At 38.7% G+C, this 26739-nt stretch overlaps 1 protein-coding gene across 5 annotated transcripts in view; it reads left to right on the top strand.

The window, feature by feature from the left end:
* Window positions 1–26739, top strand: part of CDK19 (cyclin dependent kinase 19) — a 179302-nt gene that overhangs the window by 32673 nt on the left and 119890 nt on the right. For 3 of the 5 annotated variants that reach the window (XM_040474380.1, XM_040474382.1, XM_040474384.1), the window contains one exon: window positions 15463–15524. The exons of the other annotated variants lie outside the window; for them this stretch is intronic. In XM_040474380.1, coding sequence (XP_040330314.1) covers window positions 15463–15524 — 62 coding nt within the window. The remainder of the gene's footprint in view (window positions 1–15462; window positions 15525–26739) is intronic. 5 annotated transcript variants of the gene reach the window in all.

Genomic DNA, 26739 nt, shown 5'->3' with positions numbered 1-26739 from the left:
TTTCCTAATAACTAGTGATATTGAATATCTTCTCCTGTGCTTTTTTGACCATTTGCGTATATTCTTTGGAGAAGTGTTTGTTTAAGCCCTTTGCCCATTTTTTCATTGGGTTTTCTTTTTATTCTTTTTGTTGTTGGGTTGTAAGTTCTTTATATATTCTGGATACTAGGCTCTTAACTGATTTATGATTTGCAAATATTTTCTCTCATTTTGTGGATTGCTTTTTCACTTTCTTGATGGTGTCCTTTGAAGCACAAAAGTTTTAAATTAAAAAAAAATATTTATTTATTTATTTTTTAATTTACATCCCTGTTGGTTAGCATATAGTGCAATAATGATTTCAGCAGTAGAATCAAGTGATTCATCCCCTCCATATAACATCCTAACAAGTGTCCTTCTTAATGCCCCTTGCCCATTTAGCACATTGTACATGTGTATAAAAAGTTTTTTTCTACCTTGGGAGGAACTGGAAGGGATTAGGGTCTGAAAATAGAAATCTGTAAAATGGGGATGGTATCTTTTCCTTATGAGTTGTGAGGAATAAAGGAGATGATACTTTTATAAGTAATACATGTGTTAATCCTGCTACTAATTTTTTAACATGAAATTTTGATGATCATTGATCCTTTAGTGTCTTTTATTTTTAGAGTATCATGAAGTCTTTAAGAACAAATTGTTCTGAATTTCTTTTTATTTTCTTCTGCATTTCTTAATTAAAAACACACCACATATTATAAAAGGAAATGGTTATGCATGTTATATATATGGAACTGATGATTATTGAGCTGTAAAAGGCAAATATTTTAAATTGAATATGGTTTTTAAAATAATTATAAGGGGTGCCTGGGTGGCTCAATTGGTTAAACATCCGCTTCTTGGTTTTGACTCAGGTCATGATCTCATGGTTGCGAGATCAAGCCTCACATCAAGCTCAGCATGGAGCACTGAGCCAACTTGGGTTTCTCTCTCTCCTTCTCTCTCTGCCCCTCCCTCACTTGTGTGTGCACGCTCTCTCTCTAAATAAACTTAAAAATTGCTTAAAAAATAATTATAGAAGTCATATAATCTGCAAAAGTAATTAGATAGTAAAGAAAGCTATGAGAAAGAAAGTAAGAAACACTCAAAATCCCACCAAGTGATAATTAGTTAATATTTTGGTGCATTTCCTTCTTTCTGTCTTTTCATTTGTGGTATGTACACAAACACACATATTCACCTTTACAAAAACAACTTAAAAAAATAAGATTATCTTACATATGTAATGGTAATCTTTTTTTAATCTTCTTTTTTTTAATGTTTATTTTGAGAGAGAGAGAGTGAGCAGGGGAGGGGCAGAGAGAGACAGAGACACAGAATCCGAAGCAGGCTCTAGGTTCGGTGCTTGTAGCACAGAGCCTGACACAGGGCTCGAACTCATGAGCTGTGAAATCATGACCTGAGCCAAAGTCAGACCCTCAACCTACTGAGCCACCTAGGTGCCCAGTTTTAATCTTTTTTTAAAAAAGAGTTTTTAGGTAATCTCTACACCCAACGTGGGGCTTGAACTCACAACCCCAAGGTCGAAAGTCACCTGCTCTACTGACTGAGCCAGCCAGGTGCCCCTAATCTTATTTCTTAAAATCTAAACGCTAAATGATGTTATCTTTCTGTGTTAGCAAATATAGATCCATATAATCATTTTGCTTTATGGTATTCCATTGTCTGGCAATATTTTAATATGATTAACCCCCTATTGATGAATATGTTGTTTTCTCGTTATTTTTACTGAATAAATAATGCTTAGTATGTTTGCCCACTTGTGTCTCATTATTCCTTTATAATAAATTCTTAGAAGCAGAATTGTTTGATCACAGGGTTTGCCTGTTTAGCAATGTATTGCCAAATACTTTCTCCACGTAGGATGAACCAACTTACACTACCAAAAGGGCTCAGTGCTCTCTCTTTCTCTTTGTCCTTGCCCACGTGGCTTTTGCTTGCTTACTTATATTCATAGGCAGATGATATTTTGCCTTTATCCATATTATTATTGTTTTATTACTAGGGAAGTTAAGTGCCTTCATTGTGTATTGGCTGTTTGTATTCATCTTTTGGGTATTTTGCATTCATTTCCTTTGTGCTTTTTTCAATAAGCAGTGTGTATGGCAGTTAAGATTGGGCTTTGAAGTTCTATTATCTGGATTCATAATCGCAGCTATACCACTTTTTAGCTGTTTGACTTGGGCAGGTTAACTGTGTCTTAGTTTCCTCATCTGTAAAGTGGGGATAATGGTAGTACTTACCTTGTAGGGTTGTCGCAAGGATCGCATGACGGGTGAAGTGCTTGCAACAGGGTCTGGCAGATAACAAGCACTGCTGTTACTATTAGTCTTTTCATGCTCGTGTATTTCTATAGGATAAACCCTACTAGGATAGCTCTGTGTGAAAATAGATATCACTGAATTGCTGTTTTAAAGAGTCATTCCTTTTGTACTATAACCTGCATAATAACTCTTTTCAGTGTCATATCAGGATTATGATTGCGTCCAAGCCATCTCAATGATCTGTTTCTGTATTCATCTGTATTTTTTCTTTCTTTATTTTTTAAAAGACTTTTTGTTTTATATAGAGAGTGCATGCATGCCTCTACACATCCGGGGGGGGGGGGGTGGGGCAAAGGAAGAGGGAGAGAGAATCCCAAGCAGGTTCCATGCTCAGTGTGGAGCCTGTTGTGGGGCTTGATCCCATTACCCTGGGATCATGACCTGAGCCAAAGTGTAGAGCGGACACTCAACCAACTGAGCCTCCCAGGTGCCCCTATAATCATCTGTATTCTTGAGAAATCAAAAGATTCGTGTATAAAATTGTACGTATTTTAAACATACGGGAAAGTTTAAAGACTTAGTCCTATGATCACCTGTATATTCACTGTCTAGATTAGGAGTTTGCAAATTTTTTTTTCTGTGAAAGGTTAGATATTTTCTGTATTTTTGTAAAGGGACAGTAAATATTTTAGGTTCTAGAGGCCAGTCTCTGTCACAACTACTCAATTCTGTAGTTGTAGTGAGTAAGCAGCCATGTAACAGGTGAATGAATGGACATGGCAGTGTTGAACAGAACTTTATTTACAAAAACAGGCACAGCTGGATTTGGCCTGGCTGTAGTTTGCCTTCCCTGGATCCATATTAAACAGTTAACAGATTGCTGTATTTGCTTTCTCTGTAAATGTGTTTATGTATGCATATATATTTTTGTGAACCACTTGAAAGTTAAGTTGCAATCATCATGGTGCTATATACTTTAACATTTTAGTATGCATCTCATAAAAATAAACACACTTTTCTGCATAACCATAATATCATCATTAGAGCTAAGAACATTATAATTTTGTAATTTGTAATAGAACCAAGCCTATAATGTAGCACATAAAGTATGAAAATCCTTAGATTTGCTTCTCAACCATTGTAACCCATTGAACTGTCTTTTTTTTTTTTTTTTTTTTTTAAATTTTTTTTTCAACGTTTATTTATTTTTGGGACAGAGAGAGACAGAGCACGAACAGGGGAGGGGCAGAGAGAGAGGGAGACACAGAATCGGAAACAGGGTCCCGGCTCTGAGCCATCAGCCCAGAGCCCGACGCGGGGCTCGAACTCACGGACCGCGAGATCGTGACCTGGCTGAAGTCGGACGCTTAACCGACTGCGCCACCCAGGCGCCCCTGAACTGTCTTTATCCCTGTTCTTTTCCTATCTTTTTCTTTAGGTAGATATTTGTATTGTGTCACACTGTTTGCTGCTTTCATTTGACCCAATTGCACAATCAAATGAAGGAAATGTTGTGATTTCTTTCATGTGTTTGGTTTGTATTTTTTAAAATCTGGGTTTTGTTTCTATATTTTATATGATTTGAAAGAGACAGTTTTGTAATTTATAATCAAAAGAAGAGATCTTACATAGTGTCTAATTTCCATTTGATTGTTGGTACTTGTTATGTAGTGGAAGGAACTGAAGGAAGGTAAAGCCAATCATGTGCATTTAAAAAGTGGCCGACTGTTGAATTTTCATGCTAAAAGAAGGAGGGCAAGTAATATGGGTATTCCCACTGTTTTCAAGCTTAACTTTAATGTGCTTTTACTTGATAAGAAAATTTATAACACTTCTGGTAAAACCCTCTACTCTGTGAAAAGCTATGCTGCACATTTGTCCAGCGTCCTTGCTTTATTTTTCTCCACTCCACTGGCATCTTCTTCCCAGATTCAGCACTTTGTGTTGTCTTCCTCTTATATTATCTCTTAGGCTACAGATGCAAAGCATCACCTTATTTTATCCTTTTAGAAACATCAGCTTTCTGGATTACAAGGAAAGAATTTGGTGTGTTGGTATAGCTGTGGGACTGTAGGCCACAGTTAGGAATAGCATGCGCAAAATGAGGTAAAAATGAGAGTATTTTCTTCTAGATTACTGTCTTGATAATAACTACCAGTAGGAGGCAGGTTGATTATTAGGAACAGACTCAAGATTATTGTTACATCTCTGTATTCTACACAGAATAAGCAAAATGTATAAAGTTCTAAAAAAAGAAACACAACAGCAAGTAATTCAGGATGGCTTGTGTAGGTACTTGGGATGGAGGTTGGGAAGTATGTTTGAGAAAGGCAGAACATGATCATTGTGTGCCTGACTTCAGAATTTGGCCATTAGCCTGATGGAGAAGTGGAGCAATGGATTCCAAATGGAAGAGATTCTAATATTTCCCCAAATGGAAATAGTAGATTTTTTTCTGATTGTAAAAGGAACAACATACTGTTGTAAAATGCAGATTAATAGTACAGAAAGTAGGCATTCATTCACGAGAGTGAATTCTCCACTGCTAGCAGTTAGGTGTGTAGCCTCATGGTGGGGAATTGCATGATGAGTTTTGCAGTGGTGTGGATGGTGGAGAAGACAAGAGGGTGAGAGTAGAAGTAGGAGGCTGTTAGGTCCAAGTGAGAAATGATGAAGGCCTGTTTCTTAGTAGCAGCCGTGGGAGTAGGAAATGGGCAAGGCTAGGGTAACAGTTCAAGAGCTGTTTAGGAGATAGATGGGATTCAATGACCAGTTGGATGAATGGGCTGGAGGATCCCCCGGAGAAGTGGCCGGAATGGTGGTTAAGTGGATTTCTCAGAACGTGGGATCAAATTGTGGGGTCACTTGAAGTGGTATAAAAAGGGAACATAGCAGTTTTGCCAATGGCATAATTCGACTGGGAAGCGTGTCCGTAGTTCTTACTTTCATCCTGTGTTTCCAGGCTTTTTTTTTTTTTTTAGAAGGGGAGCTACAAGTGAGAATTCAATTCTATTTTGACAAGATAAGAGCTATTATATCATACATTTTTCTCTTACTAATTTTTCTCTCTTAAATTAGTTCAGGGTAGCAGTTTCCTTTGAGAAGTTGCTTCTGTTTTGGTGTGTAACTGTAGCATAAATTTTTCTTTTTTTTTTTAAATGTGTATTTATTTTGAGAGTGGATGGGATATGAGCAGAGAGAGGGAGAGAGAGAATCCCAAGCAGTTTCCGCAGCAGGGCTTGAACTCACAAACCCTGAGATTGTGACTGGAGCTGAAATCAAGAGTCAAATGTTTAACCAACTGAGCCACCCAGGCACCCCACTGTAGCATAACTTTTACATTTTACAAAGTCCTTGTTCGCATCTTTCACTTTTTATTCTGAGGAACTGAGATTGGAGTGGGGTGAGGGAGGCACTTGGGCAAGTTATTTGCAGACATTTTTTTGACTCTGAATTAAGGGCTGTTTGGGTCTCTGAGTAGGATCTTGCTTTCACCAGATTCTGCTGTGTTTCTCATCATTGGAAAGAAGGCTGTAGAATTCATGGTATGACACTTTGGCTCAGTGTTATTGTCACAGTAATGCAGTGTTAGCATAGACTCTGAGTTCTGGGACACAGTGAAGGGTCCACAGTATCCAGGTAACTAAAAGATGATTGGTTGCTTGATGGCTGGGCCTTTTGGAACCGAGGTATTCATTTCCTGGTGAAAAAGACTTAGGTCACCAATGCCAACCTCTCTTGCTTTTTCAGATAGGATTAACCACGAACTTTCATACAGATAAGAATTTCTGCATTTTAAATGGTCCCATAGAAGGAAATTTCACTCCTTTTTTCTTTTGGTTTTCCATCTATGCATTGAGCAGTCCTCATTGTTGGGACATTTTTTAATCTAGCTGAAATGCTGCCATTTCAGGACACTTCTTGTTCAGTTTTATGTTATATCCTTTCATGAACCTCTTATGAAATGTTGCCTGGAATATACATGTAGTATCACAGTAATACACTACTTTTGGGGTTTGAGAAGATGTGGATAGAGGTTTGAGAAGACATGGGTGAAGGTTATTGAATTATAACACAGTGTTAAGTTAATCTTTTTCTCTGGAGTTATTTTCTTGCTTTATCTCTATTATAATTATTACTACCATTTTTAGTAACCTTTTAATGGATGTAGTTACTCACCTGAGGTATTATTCTAAATAGTATGTGTGAGAATAGGCAGGCTTTCCTTAGGGTCACGGGTTGAAATTGTATAACAGACACCTAGGATTTAGGAGAGACCTTGCCCCCTGCAATGTTTTCTTGTATTTATACTGGAAGGAATTAAGATAGTAATGAGAAAGATACATTTTGAAATTTTGCTGTTGGTTTTCGTTTATACTCTAAAGCTTATTTCAGAAACTTGAATTTTGGTTCTATCAGTTGTGTTATTTATTTATTTATTTATTTACTTATTATTATCATTTTTTTAAAATTAAGTAGACTCCACGCCCAGTGTGGGGCTTGAATTCAGAACCCCAAGATCAAGAGTTGCATACTCTACTGGCTGAGCCAGCCAGGCACCTCCCAGCCAGTTGTGCTCTTTAAAGTCAGTTTTTTTCTCATCATTTAAAAAGTGGCTTCCTTGCACCCAACCAAAAAGTGATAAACAGCGATGAAGCATATGCAAGCTTAGTTAACTGGTGAGTTATTTACTGATAACTTTCTCTTGGCTCCTGTATTTTATGTTTATATCTAAGAATTTATGAGCTAGCATGTAATGGACAGCATTTGTTAGAAGCAGGCATTTCTGAGTTCAGATCCTAGTTGTTTAACTTCACAAATCACGTACTTCGTGAAGCCTTTAAAATGAGGTGGAGAACTATCTCACAGAAGTTTTATGAGGCTTAGTTGAAATTATGTATATAAAGAACCTGGTACAGTGATATATAGGGGGCACTAAAAGACACTGGCTCCTTCTGTTTTACATAAAAACAAACTTGAGCTCATAAAAAGTGGGAAACCAAAATCTCTTAAAAGTTTCATTTTTTCCCTTAAAAATAAAAAAAAAATCTAAATGCCATCTCCTTTAGGCTTTCTCATCTTGTGGAGATGGGGATAGATGCACTCACAATAATACCCTGGGGCTTTTTCTCTTTCAAAGAGCTCATTATTCTGTATTTTAATTGCTTAGTATAATGCTTGGCACAGAAATGGTCCTATTTGTCGGAGGGATGTCTTGCAAAGAGAGAAAATGTTCTCTATTGCTTTCTCCTCTTGAACACCTCAAAAGTTGTACTGAAAAAAAAATAGATTTATTTATCCTCTGAGGATAGTTGGTTTGTTTTGGAAGAGAAATGATACATTATAGTTAAGGAAATTAAGTACAGTATTACCAACTGGCTTAAAATCCTGATGTCTTCTGATACATTCCTTATTATCAGAGTTTTTATAACTTGAAATGAAGGCAATAGTGTGCTTTTAAATGTTTGAGAATATGAAGTTTTTGAAGGGCTCAAGAATGACTATTTCTCTGAACTTGATTCATTCACCTGACATTTATTGAGTACTTCTGTATAGTCTAGACCCTGTGTGAAGGGCTATCAAAAGCCAAAGAATTTCTGATGGCTTCTGTCCTCAGGGAATTTTACTTTAGTGACAAGGCAGACAAGAAAACCAACCTTATATTATAATTGAGAAATATTGTAGTACCTGCCTAGAAAAGGTAAACATAGGAAGACTGTCTATTCACATTTGGTACATGATTGTGTTGTCTGGACCTGTGTTGGTGGTGGCTGCAGCAGGCGAATATTTTGGAGGGGCTGGGATTTGAAGGAAGGGAGGAGGAAGGTTCGGGAGAAAGCCATTGCAAGCACCTGTGCAAAGGCAGGGTGGTATGAGAAGCCTACAGGTTGTTCTTTGTATGATGAAGCTGGGATCATCAAGGACTGAGTTCCTTCTGTTTGCTTCACCGTCCGTTGGCATTGCTTCTATTACCTTGCAGTCCAAAATGATGGCCAGAGTGCCACCCATCGTGTCCCAGTACCAGACACACTCCCAGCCAAGTCTGTTCCCTTCAAGTAGCTTTTCTGGAAGGTCACAATCCATGACTTCCACTTACAGCTCGTTGGCCAGTCCTAGCAGCTGGGAAGGCTGGAAAGGGTACACTATTACTTGGGGGCATGGTGCCCAGGCTAAAACCAGAGTCTGTGACTGAGCAGTAAAGGGAGAATAGGTATATAGACCGCCAGCAGTGTCTGCCACAGAGAGGATTGAGACTGGAGGTGGGGAGACCAATTTAGTACAGCTGCTAAGTCGTAGTAGCTTAGTCTCTTACAGAAGAGATTTGGTTGATAGTCTTGAAATGCAAGGAATGTAACTGTTTGGTAACTAAGTAGAGAAGCTATTCTGCGGGGAAACCTAGAGGGTGGAAGCCATGGTTTTGATACCATACTGTTCAAGTTCTGGGGATAAAAATCGTGCTTGAATGATTTTAATCCTTGAGTTACAAATCTTTCCACGCTTTTAGAAAAATTAAAGATTTCGGTACTAACGAGGAACATTGATAAGAATGGCATCGATAGGAATTACATTCCAAAAAACTATCCAGCGTGGCTTTTTCAACTGGGTAACATACATTCAAAGGGGATTTGCAATTAGTTTTTCTCGAAGATGAAATAATGAGTGGTTTTATTTTTCTGCTCTATACTTTAGGTTTTATACACTTGGCACATTGTGATTTTTTTTTTAAATGGGGTAAAATGCACACAAAATTTACCATTTTAATCATTCTTAACTGTACAGTGGCATTAAGTACATTCATAGTTTTGTGTGCTGTCACCACCATCCATCCACAGAACTCTTTTCATCTTGCAAAACGGAAACCCTGTATCTTTAAAGAATAACTCCACATTTCTCCCTTTCCCCCAGCCTCTGGCAACTTGCATCCTACTTTGTCTTTATGCATTTGCCCACTACCTCAATAGAAGTAGAATCACACAGTGTTTGTCCTTTTGTGACTTACTGCGTCTAGCATAATATCCTTAAGGTTAATCTATGTTGTAGTATGTGTCGGAAAGCATACACCACATTTAGACATTTTAAAACATTATTTTATTTTGTTAATGTTTATTTATTTTTGAGAGCAAGAGTGTGAGTGGGGGAGGGGCATAGGGAGAGGGGGAGAGGGAAAAAGAGACTCTCAAGCAGGTTCCATGCCCCCTGTGGAGCCCCCTCGGGGCTTGATCTCACAACTAGGAGATCACGACTGGGGTGGTAATCAAGAGTCAGGTGCTCAACTGACTGAGCCACCCAGGTGCCCCAAGTTTATACCACATTAAAAAAGAAAGTTTGAAGATCTAATTGGCTTTATTAAATGATTCATGAATCAGGTAGCATCTCATCCAGCAAGTAAGTAGAGAGGTGCTCTGAGGAGTTGAACAAAATGGAAGGTTTTTATAGGAAAGAGGGTGGGGCAAGAGAGTTCTAAGCAAAACAGAAGAAAGGACTGTTTCAGGCAAGATCATGTGTCCTTAAAGGAATGGGCTGGAGGTCTTACTATGCAGATCACCATATCTTCTTTTGAGGGATGGAGAAGGCCCGTGGCACACCTCAGTGGTGATGATCAGAAAATTTTTGACTGACTAGTTAAGACTTACATTTCTAGGGAAGTTGAAACTACATTTAGATCTGGTGTTAAGCCCTGGTTTACTGACTTGGGGCCTTAAACTAAGTGATGCCTCTTAGGACTTTTGATTTTCTTTTTAACAGTTACCTCCTTGGGATTAGACTCTCAGTTTAACTGAGAGATGTGCTCAAAATTTAAGGCATTGGCACTACTCTCAGCTATTGCTCTGGAAAGTTCCCACAGTTGTTGTTGTTTCTTTATGTGGTATCCATAGGTCATGTTTTTGGCCTAATCTCTGTGATATTCACAAGTAACAGCTTCAGGTTTGCGGTTTTTAAGTCGATCATCCTTGTTGTTGTTGTTGTTGTTGTTTCTCCTGACATCCCCATCTTAGGGAGATCATTTGCTTGGTGGTTAGTGGCTGCTAACAGGCGTTTAGAGTTTTTTTTGAGAATGCAATTTGCCAGTAAGATTATTACGATTACTATAAACAGGATAATTTCTAATGTTTGGAGTGCATTTTGGAGCCATGGTCCCCAAGACCCAAACAAATTAAATCATATGGGTCAAAGAAAGACCTGCTGAATGAGTCACCTTTTTTTGGCCACGTGGTCTGCCCAGTGATCTTACGTAGTTAAGTTTCAGCTTCCCCAGAAATGTTAATCCAGGTATAACTAACTAGTGGTATTGGCTATAGCATAAACACCTCCTTGCTCAGCTAAAAGATAATCAAGAGCTATCCTATTATCAAGAAAAACTCTGGCTAGAAAGTCTAAGGATCTCTTTTGGGCTGCTATTGCTTTTGCAGATTTTGCAATAATTTTAAGAATTAAGGAGAAGTTCTTGATCATAGCCTCATTACATTTATCCCTAACCAGGGAAATAGGGACCTGTCAAAGAAGTGAATCCTGAATCGTGAATATCTCCTGCTAGTTCCTTTTTAAGTCAGCAATGTTAAGTATAGGGGAGCCTGCCAGTGAGATGTCTTATTTTGCTTAATAAAAGTTAGAGGCATAGATTTTCTCCTAGCCTGATATAAATGGTTGTTCTAGTTTCCAGAAGTTACCTCCTTAGTTATGGCCTGGGAGGTAAAGATGAGTATGTTATCTTTCCAAGCCAATGCCAGAGGAAAGGAAAGGAAGAGAAGAAAGAGTTTCATGTTTAGTTAAAGTATGAAATCTTGATCCATGGTCCTGGGCAGTAACAAGACTGTTAGTCAGTTACTGACTGTTACAGTAGCAAGACTGTAGCTGATGTCAGCTACTTCTCTTCCTCATCAAATTGATTTGGCGGGTTTCCCCTGTCTGTGCAGCACTGGATGTCCAGTGGAGCCTTTTGTGAGATGTGTATTCAAGGCTCAACACCTTTTAATTTTGCAGCAGTGTCCGTGGTCAGGAGCACTTGGTAAGGTCCCTTGCAACGAGGTTTGAGGGCTGGTGTCCTCTGATGATGTTTCTGGAATATCGAATCACCAGGCCTAGAATGTGACCAATGGGATCCTTTGAATTGGGATCTGGGATGGCTTCTTTAACCTGTTAATGATAGGCTTGAGGGTAAGACATTAGAGACTTATAGTAGCTGGTCATACTAGGCTGAAATAACAAGGGATCAGCAGAAGGTGATAGACATTGGTCTCTTGGTGATTTTCTCATGTGGAATGAGTTTGTTTTCCAAAGGGGAAACTGGGAACAGTCAGCAAGATCAAAAGCAATAGCTTAGCCAGGAAAGTTCAGGAGTTTCGTCAAGTTTAGAAGTTTTAAGTTTGAGGATCCCATTAGTTCTTTCAACCTTGACTGATGACTGAGGGTGATAAGGGCAATGAAAATTCAGAGAAGTTTGCAAGTCTTTCATTAAGGCTTGTATGATGTGCCCAGTGAAGTAGGTGCCTCCATCACTGGAGATTACAGGAGGTATGCCTCAACTATACCACAGTTTGTTTATCCATTTACCCATCAATGGAGACTTGGTTGAGTTCCAGTTTTAGGCTGTAATGAATAATGCTGCTATGAATATGGGCATATAAATATCTCTTTGAGAGTCCCTGCTTTGAATCCTTTTGGCTATATACCCAGAAGTAGAATTGCTGGATACTATGGAATTTTATTGTTAAATTTTTGAGGAACTGCCATACTGTTTTCTTTGCAATTACCCCATTTTGCATTCTCACCAACAACACACAGGGATTCCAATTTCTCCATATCCTCACCAACACTATTTTCCACCTTAAAAAAAAAAAAAAATCGTTAGTAGCCATCTTAATGGGCGTGTGATAGTATCTCATTGTGTTGAATTTTTTTTCCAATATATGAAGTTTGTTGTCAAATTGGTTTCCATACAACACCCAGTGCTCATCCCAAAAGGTGCCCTCCTCAGTACCCATCACCCTCCCTCCCTCCCTCCCACCCCCCATCAACCCTCAGTTTGTTCTCAGTTTTTAAGAGTCTCTTATGCTTTGGTGTTGAATTTTTTTTTAAAGCTTATAAAATATTTAAGAGTGAGTTATATAATCACATGGCGGCAGTTTTATTTAATTAATTAATTAACTTTCGGCTCCTTGCCCAACATGGGGCTCGAACTCACGACCCTGAGATCAAGTTGCATATTCTACTGATTGAGCCAGCCAGGTGCCCCATATGGCAGCGATTTAAAAAAATGGAACTAAATCACCGGTGCTACTCTAACACCACTATTATTTTAATGTTATTTGGAGATGTATGACCATATATATATTACTCATGATTGGAGTCATAAACATTTCCCTTTTTTTTTTAACATGTTTTGTACAACAATCATTTGGATTTTAAGTTCCCAGGAAAATGTTACAAATGCTGAAGAATCTATATAGCATGATTGAATACTTACGAACATTTATAATTGCTTGGTTTCTTACATATAGAGAAGTACCTGGTTTATATGATTTTAGTTCATAGTCTGGATGATACAGTGACTAGTCTGTTTGAATTGCACATCTGCTACTTCTGGCTGTGTGTGTTTAAGCAAGTTTCTTAAGGTCTTGTGTCTCAGTTTCTTTATTTGTAAAGTGAGGATAATACCTCAGAGTTGTGAAGACCGAATGACTTAATACCTGTGGAGCTCTTGGAATTGTTTGTGGCACATCATGCATCTCATAGTAGACTTTGCTGCCCTTATTGTTTTATGGGGGGAGGATTGTATCAGCTTGGTTTTTAGAAGGATATGCAATATGCAAGTAAGTAACTTAGTGTCTTAGATCCTTAGCTTAGAATGTCACAAGCAGTGTTTTAGCGGAGGGTGCAGTCTATAAGATTGTTTTGGGAATTTAGAGAAGATAAATCTGAAGCAGACAATGTTGGGCAAATAGCTAAATTAGTAATATGGTACAACCGTCTCTTGGGGACTGTGATTTTTCAGGCTGCCATTTAGCCCTGACAACTACTCTAGGCTCTTTTGGTCAGCTTAGTCTTTTTGCTTTGGGCTTCCTTCCCCGTCTGGTTCCCCAGATTCCTTGGTTTGGTGCTCTGTGTTCCCTCTAACAACTTAAAAAAAAAAAAAAAAGTCTTATTTATTTTTGAGAGAGAAAGAGAGAATGAGAATAAGAATGAGTGGGGGAGGGGCAGAGAGAGAGGGAGACAGAGGATTCCAAGTGGGCTCTTGAGCTGACAGCAGACGGCCCAATGCGGGGCTTGAACTCATGAACCATGAGATCATGGCCTGAACTGAAGTCGGATGCTTAACCGACTGAGCCACCTAGGTGCCCCTATAACAGCTTTTATTAAGTTGGTAATTTAAGTCAGTTGCACCGATTTAAATTTTTACAAAATATAGCATTCTGTGATTTTTAATATCTTATTTCATTTGATATTCAGTATAAATCTGTGAGATGGTGAAGGAGTCCTCATTGAACAACTCTGGTTGTGCTAAGAGATTAAGTGACCTGCTTGATGTCTCAAAGTAATTGAATGGTTTATCTGGAACTTGAACTGAAGCCATCCGACTTTAGGGCAAATGTTTTATAATATTGTTTCTTCCTTGACATAACATGTTTTAAGGCAACACTTTGTTTCTTCTTCCCTAATTATTTGATGACATTTTTAAGGATTTCTAAATATTACATAAAGATAACATGCCCCCCCTCTTTTAAATTAAACAGAAATTTTTTTAATGTTTATTTTTGAGAGACAGAGAGACAGAGTGTGAGCCAGGGAGGGGCAGGGAGAGGGAGACACAGAATCCGAAACAGTTCCAGGCTCTGAGCTGTCAGCACAGAGTCCAGTGCGGGGCTTGAACCTACAAACTGTGAGATCACGACTTGAGCCGAATTTGGGTGCTTAACCGACTGAGCCACCCAGGCACCCCCCCTCTTTTAAATTTAATAGCTAGTAAAATTATCTAATTCCTGCTCATCTACATCAGCTGCATTTTGTAAGTCTTTTATCCTACAAAAGAAAAGAATGAGTGAAATCTGAGTTCTAAAGATTTTACCTGATTACATCCTTAATTTTTTTTACAAGGGTGTTCTCTGAAAAGCTTTTCATGTTTCATACTTACATTTATTTTATAATATTGGAAAAGGTAGATTTCTCCCTTACTGCCTAGCATATGTAGTACCTTGCTCATTTCAACATTACTGTCCAACTTAAATTAAATCTTGGCATTAGAATATCTTTACGGTTCTACTTTTCCCTTTTTCCTCTGCCTTGTCCTCTTCCAGATCTGTTTCTAATTGTTTTTCTTCTGCAGCCCCAACAATCTCGGGTCCTAGAAAGAATGTACCTTGAGTTGTAGGGTCTATCACATTTCATGATGTGAAGAATATTTTTCTGCTTAACTGCTCTTATATTCTTAATGTATGTATTGGTTCTTCACATAATTTCATTATTTATTAATTTATTAATACTTATTATTTATTTATAAGTAACCGCTACATCTAGCATGGGGCTTGAACTCACGACCCTGAGATCAAGAGTTGCATGCTCTACCAATTGAACCAGCCAGCCCCCCCCCTCACGTAACTTTAAAAATTAATTTGTTGGGGCGCCTGGGTGGCGCAGTCGGTTAAGCGTCCGACTTCAACCAGGTCACGATCTCACGGTCCGTGAGTTCGAGGCCCACGTCGGGCTCTGGGCTGATGGCTCAGAGCCTGGAGCCTGTTTCCGATTCTGTGTCTCCCTCTCTCTCTGCCCCTCGCCCGTTCATGCTCTGTCTCTCTCTGTCCCAAAAATAAATAAACGTTGAAAAAAAAATAAAAAAAAATTAATTTGTTACTTTCGGCATATATGAATTCCTACCTTGTTGCTCCTCTTAGTATCTCCAGTAGTACAAGTCACTTCTTTTGGTGAGAATATAAATTAAATAAGGCTCAACTTTTGTTTTTTTTTTTTTCATGCAATTAGCTGCATAACATATAATGAACTCTGAATATTATCAGTATACTGTTGATTTGCTCATTGTCAAATCTGAGATCTGATTTCCTTGGCAGATATGTAGACTTGTGATAGGCATTTGGCATTTTATGTTTTGGGCAGTGTAACTTTAAATCTACATAAACTTCTCTGCCTTTTGCCTCTGCTGTGTTCATAGATTCCAGGAGGGCTTCGTGTATGGACCTCAAGCGTTGGAGGTAGCAGACTTTTCAGCAGAAGGTAAAGCAGAGTGTTGCCTTCTGGTGTCACTGTGTGTGTGTGCTGGGGTGGGTATGTGACAGGTGAGAACTCGTCACAAATGTCGCCACAAAATAATTTATAATGATGCATTAAATAATTCACAAAATTAAAGACCAGGTTCTATAATTTTATTTAGTATTATTAAAATCCGTACAAAATATAAACCTTTAGATAGAACTAAAGACTGAATTTCACTCTCTGCTGTTAACTAAAGAGTAGGAGTGATTAAGAAAAGAGAGCATCATAATGTATGGTTTCTACTGCCTCGCTTTCTCAGACCTAGCTTCGTGATGATTTCTTCCTGGGAAGTTGTCCAAGGCATTATTCATATGTTGTATTCTTCCCTGCTGCTCCTTTTACTGAAAGATTGCTTCACAATAGAGGCAGCCTAGTCCATGACTCATGACTAGAGGATAGACATTCTTGCTGTAGGTCCCATGTGCCAAAAATGTTAGTTTCCAATATGTTAATTACTTCTCTCTTCAGAGTGTGTTAATATGCTCTTCTCTCAAGTTAGTTCTTGTCTCAGGAGAGAAACAAACACATCCCACATATTTGTAAAATATGTTTTTATAGAGACCTTCTTAATGAGTTACTTTTAAAGAAAATAATGTGACACACCTTTCCGGGGTAATGCTCCTTTGACTTTTTTTTTTTTTTTTTAATTTTTTTTTCAACGTTTATTTATTTTTGGGACAGAGAGAGACAGAGCATGAACAGGGGAGGGGCAGAGAGAGAGGGAGACACAGAATCGGAAACAGGCTCCAGGCTCTGAGCCATCAGCCCAGAGCCCGACGCGGGGCTCGAACTCCCGGACCGCGAGATCGTGACCTGGCTGAAGTCGGACGCTTAACCGACTGTGCCACCCAGGCGCCCCTCACATTTTCTATTATCACAGTAGTTAAGGTCAGCCAGGAAAACATGCGAAACTGAAATTTTCTCAAAAGAAGATTCCTCGGTGGTATAGGTTTGGCAGAAACTTAAGTAGTATGGTGAAAAACATGTATTTCAATTTGAAGTGTTGATTTTCACATCTTAAAAGAGGACTTTGGCTGCCTCCGGTTGGGCTTCAAACTTTCCAGTTGGGTTCTTTCCAGTTTGTCTGTAGCTCAAGCGGAAGACCCTGAGGGCAAAGCGTCCTCTGATGGGAACTGAAACTACCCACTAGAGCAATGAGGACAGCCCTGAGCCAGCAAAACCCCCACCCGTGATTGACTCCAGCAGTGATTGATTTGACCTTCACTGCCCACCTGCACATACCCGCCCATCTTTGCCCCGCATTTTCCCTATATAAAGCTGGAAGTATTTTCAGCGCTTTGGCGACAGCCTTCGGGATGCTGGTCCACTGTCTTCTGGGCACTGGCCTCCTGGAATGGAATTCCTTTCTTGTTCCTCACCGCTTATTTCCCTTTCTCTGGTGAAAGAGAGATCGGCATGTGGCCGATCCTGCTCTGTTTGGGACCCCTGGAGCCAGGTGCTCTTGTACCCCTGTGCCCCGGTCACAATCTTGACTCTGAATTTGTCTTTTGAGTATTTCTTTTTCATTGAGACTTATGATTTGGGATGATCTTGTGAAGACAGAAATAGGAAACTGTGCCTAAAAGGAGCAAGTTGTTGTTCTCGTATCTCACCTGACAGTGCTAGATTTGAGAATGAGAAAGTAATTTCTATTTTTCTCCTTTCCTCCTAGAAGGAGATAGTTTGCTTTCTGGTTATTTTTTTTAGACCTGATGACTTTTCCATTAAAACTACTGGTGTTTGTGGGGCGCCTGGCTGGCTTAGTTGATAGAGCATGCGGATCTTGATCTTGGGGTTGTAAGTTCAAGCCCCACGCTGGGTGTAGAGTTCACTTAAAAAAAAAAAAATTAAATGGAGCCTGGGTGGCTCGGTTGGTTAAGCATCCAACTCTTGATTTCCGCTTAGGTCAGGATCCCAGGTTTCATGAGATTGAGCCCCACATCGGGCTCTGTGCTGACAGCCCGGAGCCTGCTTGGGATTCTCTCTCTCTCCCTCTGTCTGTCCCTCCCCTACTCATTCTCTCTCCCTCTTTCCCTCCTTCCCTCTCTCTCTTTCCCCTGCTCTCTCCAAATAAACTTTTAAAGAAATAAAATTTTCCAGAATTTCTATTATGCTGAAAATATTTTTTAAGTTGATCGAGACTAATAAAAACATTTATTTCAGTGCAACAAATGTTTAGTTTCTACTATTTGCAAGGCACTTTATTAGCTCCTAAAAAATAAAGAGAAATGAGTAAGATAGTCTCCTTCCTCATTTGGAGATGGGGAAAAAAGACATGAGTCAATTCCAAGTAATTCTAATAACAAAGTAGAGTACAGTACAGTCCTTGAGAGAGTTTGAGCGCAAAGTGCATAATCTACTGGTCCATGGTCTCGTCAAACACCAGCAGCTGCCAAATACGACCAGCTTTCCTCCATTCCCTCCTCTTTGTCTTTGCTTCTACATTGGATGCTTTGGCCCAGCTACGTTTTAATACTTGTCTTTTGGCTTTTGTATACAACTTCCTTATTTTTCTTTTAACTTGCTAACTACCGCTTGTTACTTTGTTCTTTGTTTTTTTTTAAATTAAGAAAAGTTTGTAAAAGCGGAAAAGTTTAAACTATAGAACAATGAACATCCACACACCCTCCACCTAGATTTCAGTCTTGTTACCATTTTTCTGTATTTCTTTATCTCTCGCTCTGTGTGTGTCTATATACATATATGTATATGTATATATGTACATATACATATACACATACACACATATATATATACATATATATATATGTATATATATATAGTGTGTGTGTGTGTCTTTTGCTGACATTGACCATTTGAAATTAAGCTGCCAGTGTCATGACATGCCACCCCAAAATACTTGAATGTGTATCTCCTGACAATGAGGATATTCTGTATAACCATCATACCATTATCCTCTACTTAAGAAAATTAATAAAACACAGGGTGCCTGAGTGGCTCAGTCAGTTAAGCATCTGACTCAATTTTGACTCAGGTCATGATCTCACAGTTCATTGGATTGAGCCCTGCATTGGACTCTGTGCTGTCAGCATGAAGCCTGCTTGGGATTGTCCCTCTCCCTTTCTCTCTGCCCTTCCTCTGCTCTCTCTCAAAATAAATAAATAGAAACTTAAAAAAAGAAAATTAATAAAATAAAAATTAAAAAATTAAATTAGCCATGATAAAATAACATCTAGTCTATGGATTTTCACTGCTGTCCTACAAATAAACCTTTTTAGCTGGGTTTTTTTTTTTTTTTCCTTTTATTTAAATCCAAGTTAGTTGACATATAGTGTAATAATGGTTTTGGGAGTAGAATTTAGTGATTGGTCACTTACGTATAACACCCAGTGCTTATATATAACAAGTGCCCTTCTTAATGGCCATCACCCATTTAGCCCATCCTCCTACCCAACACCCCTCCAGTAACCCTCAGTTTGTTCTCTGTATTTAAGAGTCTCTTATGGTTTGCCTCCCTCTCTGTTTTTAATCTTATTCTTCCTTCCCTTTCCCTATGTTCATCTGATTTGTTTCTTAAATTTCACATATGAGTGAAATCATATATTTGTCTTTCTCTGACTTATTTCGCTTAGCATCATACACTTCTAGTTCCATCCACGTTGTTGCAAATGGCAAGATTTCATTCTTTTTGATTACTGAGTAATATTCCATTGTATATATTTACCACCTCTTCTTTATCCATTCATCAGTCAATGTGTATTTGGGCTTTTTCTGTAATTTGGCTGTTGTTGTTAGTGCTACTATAAACCTGGAGTACATGTGCCCCTTTGAATCAGCATTTTTGCATTCTTTGGATAAATATCTACTAGTGCAATTGCTGGGTTGTAGGGTGGCTCTCTTTTTTAATTTTTTGAGAAACCTCCATACTGTTCTCCAGAGTGGCTGCACCAGTTTGCATTCCCACCAGCAGTGCAAAAGGGTTCCCCTTTCTCTGCATCCTCGCCAACATCTGTTGTTGCCTGAGTTTTCCATTTTAGCCATTCTGACAGGTGTGAGGTGGTATCTCATTGTGTTTTGATTTGTATTTCTCTGATGATGAGTTATGTTGAGCATCTTTTCATGTGTTGGTTGACCATCTGGATGTCTTTTTTGGAAAAGTGTCTATTCCTGTCTTTTGCCCATTTGTTCACTGGATTATTTGTTTTTTGGGTGTTGAGTTTGGTAAGTTCTTTATAGATTTTAGATACTAACCCTTTATCTGATATGTCATTTGCAAATATCTTCTCCCATTCTCTTGGTTGCCTTTTAGTTTTGCTGATTATTTCCTTTGCTGTACAGAAGTTGTTTATCTTGATGAGGTTCCAGAAGTTCATTTTTGCTTTTGTTTGCCTTGCCTGTGGAGACGTGTCGAGTAAGAAGTTGCTGTGGCTGGATCAAAGAGGTTGTTGCCTATTTTCTCATGTAGGATTTTGATGGTTTATTGTCTCATATTTAGGCCTTTCATCCATTTTGAGTTTATTTTTGTGTATGATGTAAGAAAATAGTCCAGATCCATTCTTCTGCATGTTGCTGTTCAGTTTTCCCACCATCATTTGCTGAACTGAGTGTCTTATTTCCATTGAGTATTCTTTCCTGCTTTGTTAAAGATTAGTTGGCCATATGTTTGTGGGTCCATTTCTTTTTTCTTTTAATTAAAAAAATTTTTTAATGTTTATTTTTGAGAGAGAGAGAGAGAGAGAGAGAGAGAGAGAGAGAGAGCGCGTGCCTGAATTGGGGAGGAGCTTAGAGAGATGGAGACAGAATCCCAAGCATGCTCCAGGCTCTGAACTTGTCAGCACAGAGCCTGATGCGGGACTCAAACGTTTGTGGGTCCATTTCTGGCTTCTCTATTCTGTTCCATTGACCTATGTGTCTGTTTTTGTGCCATTACCATACTGTCTTGATGATTATAGCTTTGTAATACAGCTTGAAGTCTGGAATTGTGATGCCTCCAGCTTTGGTTTTCTGTTTCAGCATTACTTTGGCTATTCGGGGTAGCTGTTTTTATTTGAACCACAGTCTAGTCAAGATTTTCATACACAATATTTGGTTGTTACATGTCTTAAATAGACTCCTTCCCCATTTTACCTTTTTTTTTTTTTTCTTTTTAGGAGCCAGGCCAATTTTCTTGTAGAGTGTCTCACATCTAGATTTGCCTAATATCAAGGTCTTTTGAACGTTTCTCCTCCTGCAGCCTGTTAGAAGGTGGCGTTTACTAGAGAAGGGCTTACCAACCCCAGGGGCATGGGTGCTATCAATGGGTTATGGGTCCTATTATTAATTCTTTAAGTTCTTTGGCCACCAGCGGATTTTGGAGCAGGGGAAGCCTATGAGTCCCTTTACCTGTGCTATGAACACTGTCAGTTTACCCTGGAAATTAGTACCATGATGTGAAAGAGCAATGGTCACCATTTTCAGCTCTTTTTTTCTACTGAGCGCTTTCTCTTGTAATCACATTTACTTTTTTTTTTTTTTTTTTTAATGTTTATTTTTGAGAGAGAGAGAGACAGAGCACGAGCAGGGGAGGGGCAGAGAGAGAGGGAGACGCAGAAACTGAAGCAGGCTCCAGGCTCTGAGCTGTCAGCATAGAGCCCAACACGGGGCTTGAACTCACAAACCATGAGATCATGACCTGAGCCCAAGTCAGACGCTCAACCGACTGAGCCACCCAGGCGCCCCAACTTGTAATCGCATTTACATCTATAGTTTTAACAGTTGCCTGTGTAGTAATATTTTCTTTTCCAAATTCCATTTCTGTTAATTACCTTTTGTTCATCTTCTTCTGGCTATCCGGTAGCCACTTCAGAATCACCATGTCCAAAATGAATTTATTCTCTACTGGCAAACTGGCTCATTGTCGGTATTCTTATTTATTGAGGAGGCGGATTGTCGAAGGTATAGTATAAATGGCCCTGTTTTCACTGTGACAACACTGGCTAGGAACGGCAGTGATCTTCAGCTGCTTTTCTGGCTGTTCAGCTCTCTCTCATATACATACACACATGTGCATACACATTTACTCATCAAATATTTCTTTAATGCCTACAGTGTGCCTATATATATTTGGCCACAGTAGATGAGTCTATCTCTGGAATGCCTCTAGCATGCATTCCTTCCATTCTTAACTATATGTACTCTGATTTTGGTCCTTATCAATGCTTGCCAGAACTTTTACAATGTTTTCCCAACCTCTGGTTTTAAATCTGCTGATCCATCCTGCACACTATCTGCTTGTTGAGAATACCTGTTTGATCATATGTTTCTCTTGCTTGGAAGCCTCTGGTGGCTTCCCATTATAGAGTAAAAATGCCAACTTATAAGCATACTGTATAAGACTCTGCTAATTCTATTCTGTTCTTTTCATTCTTATTTCATCTATTATGTTCTAGCTATGCAGGTCTCCTGCCAGTTTCTTGAACATAGCATAAATTTTAATCTTCGGACTGTCCCTGCATTTCTGGTGTCCATAAGGCCCTGGCACCTCTTCTTTGCTTAATGAAATCTTGCTCATCTCTTAAGGTCCATTCACATTTTCCCTTTGAAAATTATGTAGCTGATAGCCCTCTATCTATCCCCTCCACCAGAACCAAAGCCTTCTTTCCATTCTTTATCTGATGTGCTTTGCATATGCATCTTCTATAGTGTTTATCAGATCGTGTCACTTGCTTGTGTGTCTCAGTGTAAAGGTTCACAAGGGAAAGGATCATCTTGTTCTTCTACTGTTCCTAGAGCCCAACGCAATGCAATGCCTTGGCGCATAGCACATTCTTAGTAAAATATTTCTGGAAGGAGAGTCTGGCATTACTTGCCATATTAAACTCTAGCAAGGAAGTATGACTTGAGATTCATGAATTCTCCTCAGGAAGATAATATCTTATATTAAAGCTTTCGTTTACACTAAATATTTGGTAATAATTACTTTCTGTGTAATACAGTCCTTATTTATGTTTTAATTTTTTTTTTTTTTTTTTTTTTTTTTTTAGTAATTTTTACACCCAACATGGGGCTCTAACTCACAGTCCCCAGATCAAGAGTCATGACTCTTCCAACTGAGCCAGCTAGGCGTCCCAGTTATGTATATTTTAAACTTAACACCTTGACACTTTAAATCTTAAAGCATTACTGTAGATCTATTTTAATTAAAATCACTTCTGAGCAATAAGAATTTGCCGTTATAGGAGTTTCTGAAATTTTATCATTTTAGAGCCTTTAAATTAAATAGTAAATGTTTATCTGAGTTGGAATTCTAAATGAAGGCATAGTATAAAATGAGGATAGTTTTTTTAGAGAAAGAGATGCATTAATCGGTTTTTGAGAAAAGAACCTAAATAAAGGCAATTTTTCTAAGAATGAAGGCAAAACAAAAACAAAAACAAAAACTGGTGTCAAATTTCTGTGTTGCAAGAGAATCCTGAACTTGAATAAGGGGACTATTATTGTATTTTGGTGGTATTTAGAGAATGAGTAGATGAAATATTTGATAGATGAAAGCATAAAGAAGATGCTAGTAGTATTTGACATTTTCCATTAATAAGGGGAATACAAAATATTAAGAGTAACTTGTGTTAACAAGATCTTTAGTATTAAAGATTGTATTTGTATTGTATTGACTTGTATTATTTAAACAAAAATACCCCTGATAATTAAAAATATTATGGTGTTGAACTACTTATGAGTGAAATGACATGCCGGGTTTTGTTTCAAAATAATCAAGAAGAGGGGAGGCAGTGGAAGTGAGACTGGCCATGTGGTGATAATTGTTGAAGCTGTGTAGACAGATACATAGAATATCACTGCCATTTGTTTTTCATTTTCGGAAAATTTCATGGTAAGAAATTTAAAAATGTTATGGTATTATAAAGGAAAGAGTTTCCAAATAAGGAATTGTTACTATTAGGCTGGCTGAATACTGAATCAATGGTATCGGGTCACTCAGAATGATACCAACATAAAACTAAATGATCTTTTTTGGTTTTTGTTTTTCCAAATTTTATTCCATGTATCTTTTTCTTTTCCATGAGTGATGTGCAAACCTTTCAATCTGCTAAGCCAAATTACCATATATTAAAAGAAAGGGATAGGATATTGATTTATGTCAGCATTCTTGAAGAAAAATTTGTTGGCAAGACTCAGGTGTCCTATTGTTTGAAGAGTGCCTTAGTGATAGCACCTACTCATAAAAACTGGTAATACTATACTATCTTGGATACTGTATTTCCGATGATGTCATTATCTGAATTCTGTTTTTTATTAAAAATTTTTAAAATGGTTTTTAAATTAATTTATTTTTGAGAGACAGTGCACGAGCGGAAGAGGGGCAGAGAGATAGGGAGACAGAATCGGAAGCTGGCTCCAGGCTCTGAGCTGGCAGCACAGAGCCCCATGCGGGTCTCAAATTCACGAACCGTGAGATCATGACCCGAGCCAAAGTCGGACACTTAACTGAGCCACCTAGGTGCCCCTATTAAAACACATTTTTTTAAGTTTATTTGGAGAGAGAGAGCACTGGGAGGGTGGGGGGTGGGCGGGGAGAACACAGAGAGAGAGAGAATCCCAAGGAGGCTACTCACTGTCAGTGCAGAGCTGGATGTGGGACTTGGGCTCACGAACCGTGAGATCATGACCTGAGCTGAAGTTGGATGCTTAACCGACTGAGCCACCCAGTTGCCCCACTGGAGTTTCTTTCTATCTAAAAGAATCCTTAATGAGCTGAAGAACCTTCTAAGATCTGCCCAAGTCTTGTTATTAATGATATCATCAACCAAGCCCAGAACCTCACACTTCTTGCTTTAGCCTTCTTCATCTTCATTACTTATTAATTTGGTCCTACCAATTCCTCTTCTAGAATGACTGTCACAAGGGGCGCCTGCCTGGGTGGCTCAGTCAATTAAGCATCCGACTTCAGCTTCGATCATGATCTTGTGGTTTATGGGTTGATGAGCCCCACATTGGGTTCTGTGCTGACAGCCCAGAGCCTGGAGCCTGTTTTGGGTTCTGTGTCTCCCTCTCTCTCTGCCTCTCCCCGACTCACACTCTGTCTCTGTCTCTGTCTCTCTCTTAAAAATAAATAAACATTAAATTTTTTTTTACAATGACTGTCACAAGGCACCTGGGTGGCTCAGTCAGTTGAGTATCCGACTCTTGATTTCTGCTTAGGTCATGATCCCAGGGTTGTGGGATCAAGTCCTGCATCGAGCTCCATGATGAGTGTGGAGCCTGCATGGGATTCTTTCTTTCTCCCTCTGCCCCTCTTCTCCACTCATGCTCTTGCTCTCTAAAAAAACAAAAACGAAAACAAAACAAACACAAAATAGAATGATGGTCACAAGTGTCCCTTCTCTTCTCCTCTCCAGTCTTACTGTGACCACTCTATTAGGGAGAGTGTTGGACTTGGAACTGGAAGATTTAGTCTCAGCTCTTCTCCTGGCTGCTTGCTTAGCTTCCCTATCTTTAAAAGGAAGAGGGTTTAACAGAGTTGTTTTAAACCTGTTTTGGAGCTAAGGTGTAGAAAACTATTCCAGGTCCTTACCTGCTCACACTTACATTGCTGCAATGTCCTAATTGTTTTTCACACCTCTGATCTCAGTCCTTCCTAATAAGATTAATCTTCATACATGACTTTCATTGTCTTTACAATAAAATCTGATATTCCCTGGTCTCCATTTATTCATGCCATCATTTTTCTGGGTGGGGGTGTTGTTTACATAATTAGACAAATTGGAAACTTTATCTGTCTTCAGAGTCTTCCTTTCACCTACAGAATCAAATTTGTACTAAGTTCTGTCAGTTCTGACTCAGAAATGTCTTTTGAGTCCATTTTGTTCTCCTCTGCTACTGTTCTAATCTGCTTCTTCATCTTCTCTTATCTGGACATTTGATGCAAACTCCCAAATGTTTGCTCTGCCACCAGTTTGTAGTTACCACAGTTATCTTTCTGAGCAAAGATCTGTTAACACATACTTTGTTCTAAAAACATTTTGCTGCCCACTGTTGGTATATGAAACATAGGCTTTTTTGCAGGACTCACAGGGTCCCTTCCCTTTACTTTTCTAACCTTCCCTTGCTCCTTGGTATCATGACCCAGCTTCCAGCCGTACTGAATATTAGTAGTTTCCTCTGTTATTTTTCTCATGCTATACTTCTGCCTCCAATTCTCTGACCCCTTCATCACTTCTCTGCTGGGGAAACTCCTCCCCTAAAGGCATCACTTGTGTAGTTAAGTTACCTTCCCTAAAGCTCTGAAAGAAATACTGTTCTCATTCTCTCTGTGCCTGTTATGCATACCTCTTGGATACAGTGGAAGTCATATCAGAGTTATTTGTTTATATTTCCTACCCACCCAGAATCTCTTTCCAGGTAGATTGTGAACTCCATGATGTCTGGGTAGTCAGTCTCTAATTTTGTTCATCCTTAGAATTTGGCACATATTGGGACATATAATATTTACTCAGTAGTTGTTTGTTGGCTGATGTTAAAATAGTAAGCATTTTTTGGCTTTCCTTCTAAACAACAACAACAAAGGGATTTAACTCTGTTAGTTTGAAGACTTAAATTTTTATTTCAGCCTTGCTTGAGTTTGAATTTCCTCATCTTATCTTAAAAGATGCTTCTAATTTTTTTTGTCTGTCATAGATCCTTAGGACCAAAGATGGTCCAGGGCTGATCTGGACACATTATTATTATTATTATTATTATTATTATTGTTATTATTATTATTTATTTATTTTTTTAGAGAGTGAGAAAAAGCACAGGTTGGAGAGAGGCGCAGAGGGAGAGAGAGATAATTTTAAGTAGGCTACACACTCAGTGTGGAGTCTGATGCGGGGCTCAATCCCACGACCCTGGGATCATGGCCTTAGCCGAAATCAAGAGTTGGATGTTCAATCAACTAAGTCACCCAGGTGCCCTCGTAGTATTATTGATAGGAATCAAAAAGCTTTGGGCCATGATTTGGGCCAAGAAATAAAGTTTTGGCCAGACCTTAACTATACTTGTACATATAGGCTGCTGAATGGTGCTTCACCTTGCTAAAAGTGATTGGAGGCTGGCTACCAAATTGGGACATGAATGAAAGGTATAAGACTATCTTTTTTCGTTAAACCAGTTCCTAATATTTTATTTAAGAGACGTTCCTGAATTGCTTCTTTAGGCTTGAGAAATTCTTCCCTGAATTACA

This window comes from Herpailurus yagouaroundi, unplaced genomic scaffold (assembly GCF_014898765.1).
Source record: "Herpailurus yagouaroundi ecotype Mexico unplaced genomic scaffold, PumYag 139, whole genome shotgun sequence".
Lineage (NCBI taxonomy): Eukaryota > Metazoa > Chordata > Mammalia > Carnivora > Felidae > Herpailurus > Herpailurus yagouaroundi.
This window is presented reverse-complemented; position numbering and strand designations above follow the sequence as displayed.